The sequence below is a fragment of the Camelina sativa genome, chromosome 5 (genome assembly GCF_030686135.1).
Source record: "Camelina sativa cultivar CO46 ecotype springtype chromosome 5, ASM3068613v1".
Lineage (NCBI taxonomy): Eukaryota > Viridiplantae > Streptophyta > Magnoliopsida > Brassicales > Brassicaceae > Camelina > Camelina sativa.
In genome coordinates, this window is record NC_141884.1 from 34247648 (window position 1) to 34261171 (window position 13524).

Genomic DNA, 13524 nt, shown 5'->3' on the forward strand with positions numbered 1-13524 from the left:
TTCATTGTTTTCATTTCTCTTTCTTACAAAGACCCACTTGTGTCCAACTAGTTTAATTTCAGGTGTTATCCTTAAGGTCGGACCAAACACACTTCTCTTCTTTAAAGAGTTTAACTCCACATCAATAGCTTCTTTCCATTTAAGCCAATCTTTGCTTTGAGTGCACTCTAATATAGATGTGGGTTCATGATCCTCATTTATCTCAAGTGCTACCTTGTATGCAAATATATCATCAATGTCGACATCTTTTCGGTTCCATTGTATTCCAGACATAATATAGTTTATTGAGATCTCATTGTTGTCGATTCCTTCAGGTTCATGAGATTCAGCGTCCTGATCCTCACTTGGTACCTTAGGAGTTTCTGTGACAACGTCTGGCTTTTCTATAATTCCCTGAGCCTCGGTCTGTTTTGCACGTTTAGTTTTCCGAGGATTCTTATCTTTGGAACCTAATGGTCTACCTCGTTTCAAACGTGGTTTAGACTCTGTAGCAACTTGATTATTGTGTTCCTTGTGAACATCAATACGTAATGGTGCATTGCAAGCTGGTATGTACAATTTTGTTACTCTTTTCGGGTCAGCAAAGGAATCTGGCAATTGATTAGCTAGCTGTTGTAGATGTATAATCTTTTGAACCTCTGCATCACATGCTAGAGTTCGAGGATCTTGCCAATTTAAGGATGTTTGATTCCATGTTAATTCTTTGCCCAGCTTGCTAGTCTCTCCACCTAATGTAGGGAATTCAGACTCAACGAATTGACAGTCCGCGTATCTGGCCTTAAATAAATCTCCTGTGAGTGGCTCGAGATACCTTATAATGGTGGGAGACTCATATCCAACGTATATTCCCATCCTCCTTTGAGGTCCCATCTTAGTTCTCTGTGGTGGAGCAATTGGTGTATAAACGGCACAACCAAATGTTTTGAGATGGGACAAGTCTGGTTCTTGACCCGATAATAGTTGGGATGGTGAATATTTGTGTTCACTAGATGGCCTGATGCGTATGATTTCTGATGCATGTAAGACCGCGTGTCCCCAAGCCGACACAGGAAGCTTCGATCGCATTAGCAATGGTCGAGCTATCAATTGTATTTGTTTAATGAAGGATTCAGCTAATCCGTTTTGTGTATGGACATGTGCCACGGGATGTTCCACACTCACCCCCATGGACATACAATAATCAATAAACGCTTGGGATGTAAATTCACCAGCATTGTCTAGACGTATAGTCTTAAGTGGAAAGTCTGGAAAATGTGCTCTTAATCTTATGATTTGGGCTAAGAGCTTAGCAAATGCTAAGTTTCTTGTGGATAACAAGCATACGTGAGACCATCTGGTTGATGCATCTATCATCACCATGAAATATCTGAATGTCCCACATGGTGGGTGTGTTGGTCCACATATGTCACCTTGTATCCTTTCTAGAAAATTTAAAGTCTCTTTTGTGACTTTTACTGGTGAGGGTCTTATGATAAATTTCCCTTGTGCACATGCTACACAAGTGAGATTTGTAGGGAAAACTTTTCTTTCTTTGAGGTTGTGCCCTTTTGAACTCTTAATCAATTTACGCATCATGTTCGAACCCGGATGGCCAAGCCGGTCATGCCATAGAGTGAATTGTTCGTTGATCATTCTGTGCTTTGCTAAGTTAGCATGTTAATCTTAGCATGGTATAAACCAGAGGCTAATGCAGGTATAGTCTCTAGGATCTTCTTTTGTCCTTTCACATTTTCTGTAATGTATAGGAACTCTTTAGATCCTTCACCCATGGTTTCAATATGATAACCATTTAGTCTTATATCATTAAAGCTCAATAAGTTTCTCTTAGAGCTGGGTGAGTATAAGGCATCACATAACTCAATGTGTGTGCCATGAGGCAACAGTATGTGAGCCTGGCCGTAGCCTTCTATCAAGTTTGCTATACCCGCAATTGTACTAACATTAGCATTTTTCATAATAAGATTTATGAAATATCTTATGTCTTTTAGTATGGTGTGGCTGGAGCCACTGTCCACTACTAGTTCACTCATGTCCTCGGCCATTTCTATAAATAGGACAATAATTTTGTGTTTTAACAAGACAATTTTATAAAATAAAATCCATTGAATTTAAATCAAAGTCATTACAAGGAAATTAAATCATAAAAGCATAGAAATTAAACCAAAATAAAAATTGAAATTCAATCTTCATTGTTGAGGCAATCGGAAGTCTCATAGTCTAGTAAGTCATCCTTCTCATGATCGAAGTCTCCTTCATCATCGAGGTACACAAGGTTTGCCTCTGGATTCTTCTTAAGAACTTCTTGATATGCATCAATGAGGTGTTTGGGAGTTCTGCAGTTCTTGGCCCAGTGGTTTGACATACCACAACGGTGGCAAGTCGATTTGGCCTTGGTGTGTGGTTTAAAAGACCCATGGCCCCTACCACCACGTCTGCGGCCTCCTCGGCCAGCCTGGCCTCCTCGACCACCACGTCCTCTGCCACCACGGCCACGGCCGTAGTGTCTTTCTCTGTGGACGTAGTTGGTCTCATTAGGCTCTTTAGGCTCCTTAGACTCTACTGCAGCTTTCTTTCCCAAATCAACCTTATTTGCTTCTGGTAATGGGGCTGTACCAGGAGGTCTCATAGGACTGTTCTTCATTAACAACTCATCGTTCTGCTCAGCTAACAGTAAACACTCAACGAGTTCCCCATAGTCAGCGAGCTTTTGGTGCCGATATTGTTGCTGAAGAACTCTGTTATTGGGGCTGAAAGTAGACAATGTCTTTTCTATCAGCTCCTGCTCAGTCACCTCTTTTCCACATAGCCAAAGGAGTGAGACAATCCTTAAAAGCTCAGAGTTATACTCTTATACGGATTTGTAATCCTGGATCCTTAGGATCTTCTAATCGAACTCTGCCTTTGGAAGGAGCACCGTCTTTTGGTGCCCATAACGGCGTTTAAGCTGTGTCCAAAGGGCGAGAGGTTCTCTGATGAAGAGGTACTGGCTTTTGAGACACTCAACAATGTGATGGTGTATATGCTGGAGGCACTGATTCTTTTTCTTGTCAGTGCTCTCAAATTCCTCATCGATGCACTCATGCAAGCCGTGTGACGACAGATAGATCTCGGTGTCGTTTGCCCATTGCAGGTAGTTCTTTCCAGAAGCTTGCAGGATTGGGTAGTCTAGGCTCTTGAGGCTTGCCATCTGCATAAAAGATAGACAACCGATAGTTAGCATGCGATATTTGAGATCGAACCATGCAACATTTAATTCAGGCCATGCGGTATTTGAGACCGAACCATGCCTTAGGTCATGCGGTATTTGAGACCGAAACATGCCTTGCCTCTTATAGTTTTATGGTTTAAATTCATGCATGCAAGACAACAAAATCAAATAGATAATGCATGCAATGTTTTCCTTATTTCTAGATAGGATTTCCTTTTCTATGTTTTCCTATTTAGTCTAGGATTTAGCAATTAATGTTTTAAGAGTTTTATGGAAGTTATCCTAATTGATCCTAGACAAGCTCATGCTCGAGTTCTATGGTTTTCATGGCCAGAATTTTACAGGAAAACTATGTTCAAGTTTTAGCTTAAGGAATCCTAAGATTAATTCATGCAGCCGATTCTAATAACAACCTATACATGTTCGATTTTAATTATGATGCATGAATGATCCAAGTTTTAAGTTTCCTAGAACAATCTGATTTAATATCTTATGAATCTAACAATTTTAGTTCTAGGTTCTTATGCAACAATCAAGCAACAATCAACCAAATTTTAATCTTGTAATATAATTGGTTTTAATTCTCAAGAAATCTAACAATCTAAACATGATCCGATTTTTAAGTTTTAGGTTTTAGAGATCTTAAACTTTGTTGGTTGTTTTACTTGTTTGTTTTTAGGGTTCAATAGCTTTAGGTTCAAATTCGATTTCAGGGTTCTAAGGGTGTTTTAAATTTTGTTTACCTTCACCGATTAGGATTCTGACTGGATATGAACCTGGAGCTAAAGACCTCGGTTGTTCCTCTCTTTCTCGATCACGAACAGCTTCCCGCAAACTCACCCCCGAACCGCGAACCACGAACCTCGATCGAGTTTAGGATAGAACTTGATCACGAGCTAAGGATGCTCGTGAATCAACAAGAGATCTCCAAGACAAAGAAGATGAGTCTCAAAGAAGAAGAAGAGAGAATCGGCGGCTGTCTTTAGGGTTTTTAGGGTTTGAGGCTATCGTGCTGAGAACGTGTTGTGAAACTAGAGAGTTTAGGAGAAATCTCTTGTTCTTATTAATGATATCGAATAGAAGTTACATATTTATAGGGAGGACTAAGTCCAATACATAATAGGAAACATATAAGTAAACCGACCGAGGCCTTTGGGCTGCGAATATGCGGATCGCACATAGAGTTAAGGAGGCCGGTCGATGGAGTCCACTAAATGTTTTACAACAAAAACCAATTTTTTGTTATTATTCAATATTTTGATATAGAGTTTGTAATATGGGTGGAGTAAGAAGATAACTTGGGTGGGCTATTCGGTATGGTGAAGCTCCGAAGGGGGAGTTGGGATTTTTTCTCTCAGGAGGTCCACCCATTTTGGTCATTATTTATGTTAATGGGCCTTTTGGTCCACTCATTTTGTCTTTTTCTTTTCTGATGTTCACTCCCACCTAATTTAGTCAACAAAAAGTTACATGAAAACAAAAACAAATTTGTGGTATCTTTTTATATCTTTCAATCTTTGTGGGATTTCGCATTTCGATGTAATCGATGGTGACCAAAACTGAGATTAAATGGTAAAAGAGATTTGTTTCTTCTAATGGTAAAAAGGTATTTATAAAAATATTTTTATTGAAAATAAAATTCCTACAAACAATTTTTTTTTCTCACAAAACTTTGAATTCTTACCACCCTCGTATATCTTATCATATTCCGAAATAAACAACATTAAAGTACATTATATTTCATACTATCCTAGTTCCAACAATAATATCTATACTAGGTGATACCCCGTGCTACAGCACGGGATTATATATTTTGTTAGTTACTTTTTTTTTGTAATTTGTATTTTTGTAATATAGTTATTTATTTTGACTTATTTTCTTTGTTTATATAGTGTTTATTTGTATATTTGGGGTTATATAGTAAATTAGAAATCCTAATAGAGTAAGTAGTTTGTAAAATGTAGCTTTTCACGGAAATAGACACATCGAAATAGTAGATAGTAGTTGTCTAAGAGAATAGACACTCCGCAATATCAGATAGTAGTTTTGTAAGAGGATAGATACACCCCGCTTCCATGGCTTAATTTATAGTTTGATAAAAATACCTGTTTTAAAAGGTTTAACTCAAACTTTCTTATATTTTAAAATTTTTAAGAGTAAAAATATTAATATTACTTAAATATTTTATAGACTTTAAATATATTATAATATTTTAAACTTTCGACGGAGTTCAAATATTTATAATAATTTAAACATTCTATAAAAATTTAAATATTTATAATATCTAAAACTTTTTTTAAAAACATAAATATATTATAATATGTTTACTTTTTAAAAGTTTAAATATTCTCAAATATAGAACCAAATTAAACTGTTAAATTTGGATACATGATAAATCAAGTTTCCTGCTCATTTGTACTCAAAACATTTTTGTCATATATTTATAGTCATTATGAACCATATTCCAAAATATTTAGTCGATGTGGGATATACAGTACACCATTTCTGTAAATTAGTTTACAATTTCACATATATATAATTTATGCGTTTTTAATTCTTTCCATCTATACTACTCATAATTAATTACTATAATTTCGTTAAGGAAATATTAAAAAATATAAACTAAATGATGATTTGTTTTTATTTAATTGTATTAAGTTGATTTGTTGTTTCCTTAAATATCTCACAATATAAAAGCAAATCAAATAAGTTTACATATATATACAATTTCGTATTTAATCTATTGATTATTTTGGAAGCAAAAAAAAAATACAATCGATAAGTATTAATATTCGTAATAATTATAGGGATTAAGTATGGTAGTAGTTAATATTTGATATTACCGAAGCCATTAAATACTCGGATACCAGTTTCCTTATTTATAGGAATTATACTTCTGTTTGGTGACGGGAATAATTATTCTTGAACCAAACAACATACAGGATCCGAATATTATAAACTTGGAGTACAAACAGATCCGCGGATTTATTTTCTTCTATTACCGGGTTAAAGAGGATCCGCGTCCCGACCCGGTGGTAATTAAGTGGGCGAGCAAGGGGTATTTTCGTCATTTAGTGAAATCAAAACTATAGGATAATTTAATTAAATTAAGTGATTCTCTAATCATTTTTAATGAAAAACGTACCAAAATAAAGTCATGATCCAATTTGAGTCTAGTGAGTACTTCAGCTTTAATAGTATAGATGTGAATTTGGGCCAAGTCAAGTGATTGAGGAAAAATAAATAATCCACAAGATCCTTTGAATATACTTAAGTAAAAATGAATATCCGAGACTCTTATCTAGAATCCTATCCTAAATAAAGCACGTCCACTTATGTATCCATCACTAGATTTCAAGTGGGTCATCTTTTATTTCAAGATATTGTTAGTCTAATCTAAACCTCCCCTAACCTCATTAATCGTGTGACAAAGAATTGAATGTGAGAAACTTACTTTATTCAAATAATTGCTATTCAAACGACGGATCAAAAGGTTAAAGTACTTTTAGGTGATTGAATATTTCATAATTTTTTGAGCCGCATTGTCCTCTTTTCTTGTTTGTTCATATGCAAATTCGAAATCAAAAGACTTATAGAACATTACATATTTATTTCATCAGACATTTGAGAATCCGATAGAAAATGTCTCGCAAACCGGAAAACAAACGTTAAATCCGGAAATTAAAACTTTAGATATGTAAAAAAAAAAGAAGAAGAAAAGCAGAATGATATAAAATCAAAGGTGGGGGATAATGTTTTGATGTTTACAAAGAAACAAAGCAAAGGGGGAAGGGGTTTGGAAATTAAGCATTGGTGAAGCTTGGGGGCTTGTAGGCGATGAAACTGATGCACTGCACTTGACGGGTGTTGTCGAATCCGATGATCCTAATGAAGGCTTCGGGGTACTCCTTCTTGCACTCGGCGACTTCCTTCAACACTTGAGCGGAGTCGGTGCAACCGAACAAGGGAAGCTTCCACATTGTCCAGTACCTTCCATCGTAGTATCCGGGGCTGTTACCGTGCTCACGGTGCACAAACCCGTTCTATAAAAACCACACATGTTACAAACCAACTCAGAATATTTTTTTAAAGAGTTCCTAGCGAAATTATACACAACAACAACAACAACAACAACAAGAAAATATAGTCCAAGATCTATATTTATGTTCAAACTTGATTACCTCCAACTCGAATTCAACACAGGGAATCCACTTGTTGCGGATAAGGTAGTCAACTTCCTTAGCCAATTCGGATTCGGTAAGGTCAGGAAGGTAAGAGAGAGTCTCAAACTTCTTCTTTCCGATCGGAGGCCACACCTATAATTTTTTTTAAGATTTACCCAATACACAATAACATTAGTTCATGTAATTCGAATGAATATACAAAAAAATCGAAAGAAGAAAAATATATATATGAACCTTCATGCAGCTAACTCTTCCGCCGTTGCTTGTGATGGAAGTAATGTCGTTGTTGGCCTTGCGGGTGGCTGGGAAAGCAGCGGAGGACTTAAGTCCGGTGAAAGGAGCGACCATAGTGGCCTGAGCCGGAGAGGCAACCATAGTAGCGGAAGAGAGCATAGATGAAGCCATTGTTCTTCTTTACTCTTTTGTGTGACTGAGGATAGGTCTACTGCTTTGGCCATCTATATATAATGATAATAACAATGAGAACAAGCCCTTGAATGATCGGAGGGTCGAGGATTCATGAGGTTGGATTGTGAAGGGATTTAGACCGTTGGATGTTGAGTGTGGATATGTGTGTGGGTTAAGTTCACTTGGTAACGGCCACAGAGCCTAAGGTAAGGTGTTGAGACCCTTATCGGTTTGTACCGCTAGAACAGTGCCACGTGGAAGATAACTCCATGAATCTTATCGTTATCTATGAGTTAAAATGTGTGATGGGTGGTGTGCTACTCGTTTTACTTTCCGGAGGTTTTGGTTTTGGCTCCTTCCCTTTTCTGGGGGGATTAATATTTTTCCTTATTACTACCTCTTTTTTACCTTTGACTTGGATTGATAAAACTATATATATATATAGAATGATATCTCTTTTTTTTGTCAACTATATAGAATGATATCTTATACATTTATTATCTGTAAAATATGCCAGCAATTTTATTGTGAAAGTGAATTTTTAGTAATCATACATTTTTTTAACCTTGGATTTGGTAAAAATATTAGAATGAATAGAAAAGGGAATTACTACTTCCGGTGATTCTTGTCTCATCATATTCTCTAATGCCTCGCTCGAGCTTCGAACACATCATGGGTTGCACTATTATGTGCCTTCAGTAACCGTAAGAGCTGGAAGAGTTATTAAGCGAAGACAAATACTTAATACACAAAATTATAAGAAAAAATTGGAATATTTATCCAACATTTTACATTGAAAACGTAAAACAACACTTCCACCCAAAAAAATTAATTTAAGCAAGACTCTTAAAACTAAATATATTCTTTCCACATCTTAAATCATATTGTTATCAAGTTGTATATTTTTTAATATAATTTTCTAGTTTTAATACATTTTTTTAACTAAATTATATTTTATCTATTAGTTAGAACGACAAATGAGAATTTTCTGAAAAATGTTTTTTTGTTGGTGTGAAAAATATCTTCTTCATCTGTCAATTTAAAATGATATTTCAGAAAATTTATAAATTACTTTTGGAGGATAATTGTAACGCTCTAACCGTCATCATTCTTAATGGGTCATACGTCTTCTTTCGGCCAGTGGATCCATCTATGGATGTGCATTCAATTTTTCGATTTGATTTCGGTTCAGTTTTTTGGTTTACGATTTATTTAGTTTTATAAAATTAAAACCATATAGAAACCATATATATTTCGATTTGGTTACGGTTCGATTTTTACGGTTTACAGTTTTATGAAAAATAAAACTATGTAAAAAGCATATGTATTTCGTTAAGTTTGATTACGGTTCTATTAGGTTATTCTATATTTTACAAAAAAAGAGTTAAGTTTGTTGAATAAAATAAATAAATATAGAAAGAATATATCAATCAATAAGATTTAAATAATTTAAAAAAATAGATTCAATTAAAAAATCTTAAAGACATTATTAAATTTATTATAAACTGCACATACTTAATTATATATGGTATTCCAAATATTCATAAAAAAAATATATTCGGTTTTACGGTTTTTAACCAAACAAAACATAAACGATTTGGTTAATACACAAATGGATTTTAGACTTAACTATAACCAAGCCAAACCATTTATTTCAGTTTGGTTTAGTTCGATTTTTTGGATTACGGTTTTTTTGCTCACCCGTAGGTCCATATTTATCCGACGGCCGGTTCACTACGTCTTGAAGGCTCTAAAGTCTTATTTACCAATCCTATAAATCACCAAATGATTTTCTTCCATGATTTGTTCTCACTCGCACGGTTCCGATAATCAGTTCTAGAAAGGTTATCTGTCCTGAAATCCCTCTAGCGCAAACACGCTACTATAGAAAGGATCGGCGTAAGACAAATGCAACATGTGCATTTACACTGGGACCACAATTTTTTGGCAAAATTTTGTTATATTTTAGGGCATTTTTTCAGAGAAAAGTCATATTTTAGAGTTTTTTTTCAAAAATATTGTCATATATTATAATTACTGCAAAAACCATTTAAAAAAATGCACATAGCCCATAAAATTGATGAGCCAGACCTAACTGTAGAGTTGTATAAGTACTATTGACCAAAAAGACAACTGCACTTGTATGAAATATGTGGTCAAATTAATTCTTTTAAACTTATCTGCATGCATCACTATATTTCATGAAACTGGAGTATTACAATAACTACTAGTTGGAGACTCGATACAAATACTTATAAGGTTTTAAATGTATTTTATAAGGTTTTATAAGATATATTATAAATTTTATAAGGTACTTATAAGGTATTTACAAAATATTTTTAAAATTTTACACATGTATAAAAATAATTTTTGGATGCTTTTATAAAGTTACACACGTCGGTCCTTCTGTAGATCTCAGAATTTTAGAGACATTTTTCTTAATGTTTTAGAGATAGAGTACTTTTGAAAAGTGATATTGGAAAATAAGCATTCTTAAATTCTTCTAAATTCATTAGTTACTTAGAAAAATAAAATAGAACTTTGCAAAAATTTATTTTAAACATTTACGGCAAAAACTTTGTAGAATGACACTCTAAATTCAAGAGTGAGAGTTTATTTCTCTTAAATTTATTTAAATTTTAATTTATTTCATAAAAATGAAAGGAGTGATTTTTTTTTTGGGACAAAAAATGAAAGGATTGATTATGTTACAAATAAAATGAATAATTAATTAATCCAAATAAATACATTTTGACACATATAAATCAAAATTGATGTTAGTCAAATCAAACTAAGTTTTGGTTCATATAATCTCTTATTTTCCTATTTGAGAGCACTATTGCAATTAAACTCTCTAGTTAATAGTTTATGTGTAATCTGCGGTTTGTAATCTTTTTTACAGTTTTGTTTTCAGTTTGAATTCCAATACAACAACCACATTAACACATTACAATCTCCGCTCGATTCTCATTCTTATATGTATGTTTAGCAGAAATCTCTGCAATAATAATATTAAATGATTAATATGATCTTTATCACTAGACTACCATTGACTGAACTAACTAAATTGTAGAGTATATGACTTTGAAATATTAATAATAAGACAGTTGTCTAAGTCAAAAGTTAATTTTTGTATACGGATGAAAACTAACTTATTATCAAGTGCACATAAAAAATGATTGATTAATATATCTGCTTTATACGATTTATTATAGTATTGCGATCTACGCGTGGGAGTTAGATTAAGGTTTGTTTAGGTTTTTTTTTTTTTATATTATCTTTTGATTATGTAAATTATTTTTTGCGTCTGTTTTTTTAGTTCATTTGTTTGCTTGTGTTGTTTTGTTGGTTTTCTTTTTAAATAGGTTTTGCAGTAAGTATAATTTAGTGCGCTGTTTATTTTTCAAAAATTGGGATCATCATGTGTTTTTAATGTTTTTTAAAAAGTTTATAATGAGAACTTTAATGTTTTTTTTTTAAAAGATTTTAATGTTTTTTTCTCTCACATCGTGTAATAAAAGTTGTTGTTTGGCTGTAGTTGTTAGTTTTGCTTAAATTCTAATTATTTGTTATTGTGTGGTTGGATTGTTATTTGGTTTTTTTATATGTGGTTGAGGGTTAGAGTTTTAATCATTTTCATATGTATTTAGTAAACTGTGGAAGTAGTTTTTTTTTATCAATATTTTAGTGTTTGGAGTGAAAAAGGTTGTGGATTTTATTAAGCAAAGTCAATAAAATCAATAACTTACATTTCTGTTTTTTTTGCTATTATTTTGTGTTTCAGCCGTTGGACCCAATTCTTCTGTAAGGCTTAAAATGTATTGGTCTATTGGATTATTATTGGTATGTTATTGAGTTGGGAATGGATTAGTTCTCTTTGAAAATATGATGTCCTCGTGAACGGATAGCAGAGGAGCAATGTTTGTGATCTAGAGGACAATATGAGTATTGAACCTATTACTTTGATGCTTGCAATCCTTTTTTCAGTCATCCCTTTCATCGATCCATAATTTTTGTTTGCGTATTTGGGTGATTTCCTGCTCGCTTCGCATCTGTAGGGGATATTTGGTTACCCCTCTGTTTATTTTGTTAAATGTAAGTGTTAATTGGTGTGCAAATTTGTTTATATGAAAATTTTGTTAAGTTGTGAGTTGTTTTTGTGTTCTTAGTTGTAATTTTTTTTCGTTTGTCCCCTGAGTGAGTGTTTGGATTCGATGTGAGTTGTGTTTTGGGAAAAATTAGTTTTCTTGTTTATGTTGCTGTTATTTTATACAGTCCAGGTTGTTTATTTTTGGCTCAGTTTTCATTTTCAGAAAATTTAGTGCTACGGTTATCTAATTGTGGCACTCGTATTTCTAAATCTCTTTCTAGCATTGATCACCTTTTGCTTTGTTTTGTTTCCAGCCTAGCTTGTCGAGCCAAAGTTTTCCTTCCGCTGCGTCACTCCTGCACAGCTTCACAATTCCTTAAAGGTAAATACCGTTGTCGTAACTACCTTCTGCTGCCTTCTTCAAGTGTTCCAACCTTGTCTCTGTGTTGTTCTTTTGAAAATATTCCTGGATCCCTTTGATGTAGTGGGCCTGAACATTTCCACTTACAATGTATTTTTCCATGAAGTCTTGGTATTTCGTTAGTGCTGCTAGTGAATTCATGGCTAGGTGCCTCAGGTTGATATTCTTGTAAACTCAGTGATCTTGGGCTGCCTTGGCTAGATGTGGTGATGCTTGCATAACATGTCTCACGGTTGTGCGTGAGAGCCGAGCAACTCGAGAGATTATATCTCCGAGGACGTCGTTTGGTAGTTCTTCAAGGGAGTAGGGTGTGTTTCGCAACATTTTTTGCAAGTTGTGTGTGATTTTTATGTTCAGACTTTTTCCTAGTGTTATTTATAGGCTGGACGTGTGTTGCAGTTATGTTTGTGTGTGTTGTAATATTTATTGTTGGCCTCCCATTTCTTTCTTTTCATTGTCTCTTTGTTATTGATTCCTTACATTAGTTTAATATTAATTTTATGCTTCATTTAATTATGAGCAACCTAATACAAGTTCTCTAGTGGAGATGCTCTGAGTTTCTTATTTGTAGGAGTTATGAGTTTTACAATTCCAACTTGAACTTGGAGTTTTGAACCTTTTTAGAACTTGAGAGCTATTTTTAACTTGAGAAGGACTTAAATATTGTAATTATCACAAAAAGTTGACAAAGATGGCTGACAAAAAGAAAAGACGATATAACGAACAATGTGTCTTAGACAGATGACAAAAATTGGAATGGAGGACAGTTTGATTGATTCTAGAGTCTCACTCATTGCACCAATAAGATTAATGAAATATAATAAGCGTTTGTCAACTGTGCAAAAGAGAAATACCAAAAAACTTAACTAAATCTTTCAACGCCTTTTCCTCTTCTTCAGCTTTTGATGCATGTTCTCGTTCTCACTTAAACTATTCTCCATTTGCTGATTTTCGTTCTCATCTAAATTGTTCTCTATTTCCTCCTCTTTCTTGAAAGCAGATTCTTCTTCTTTTCTAAACTATTCGGCATTTGCAGATTCCTTTTCTCATTTGAACTATTCTGCATTTGCTGATTCTTGTTCTCATCTAAACTGTTCTGCAGTTGTGGACTCTTCTTCTCATCTAAATTGTTCTCCATTTCCAGATTCTTCTTCTCATCTAAATTGATCTGCGTTTGTGGATTCTTGCTCTCATCTAAACTTTGCCGCTTCCT

General features: G+C 34.0%; 2 protein-coding genes across 2 annotated transcripts; both read right to left on the reverse strand.

Annotated features, from left to right (window-relative positions):
• Positions 1 to 2083: 2083 nt before the first annotated feature.
• On the reverse strand, positions 2084 to 4654 carry LOC147944722 (uncharacterized). Its single transcript, XM_087451045.1, has 2 exons — positions 3952 to 4654; positions 2084 to 3187 (listed from the first exon to the last, which is right to left on the reverse strand). Exon 2 carries the CDS (start codon positions 2639 to 2641, stop codon positions 2180 to 2182), a length of 462 nt encoding a protein of 153 aa, XP_087307171.1. The 5' UTR covers positions 2642 to 3187; positions 3952 to 4654; the 3' UTR covers positions 2084 to 2179.
• Positions 4655 to 6798: 2144 nt separating this feature from the next.
• Positions 6799 to 7824, reverse strand: LOC104787713 (ribulose bisphosphate carboxylase small subunit 1A, chloroplastic). Its single transcript, XM_010513323.3, has 3 exons — positions 7627 to 7824; positions 7390 to 7524; positions 6799 to 7251 (listed from the first exon to the last, which is right to left on the reverse strand). The coding sequence occupies exons 1-3, from the start codon at positions 7795 to 7797 to the stop codon at positions 7012 to 7014; spliced, it is 546 nt and encodes a 181-aa protein (XP_010511625.2). The 5' UTR covers positions 7798 to 7824; the 3' UTR covers positions 6799 to 7011.
• Between the last annotated feature and the right edge of the window lie 5700 nt (positions 7825 to 13524).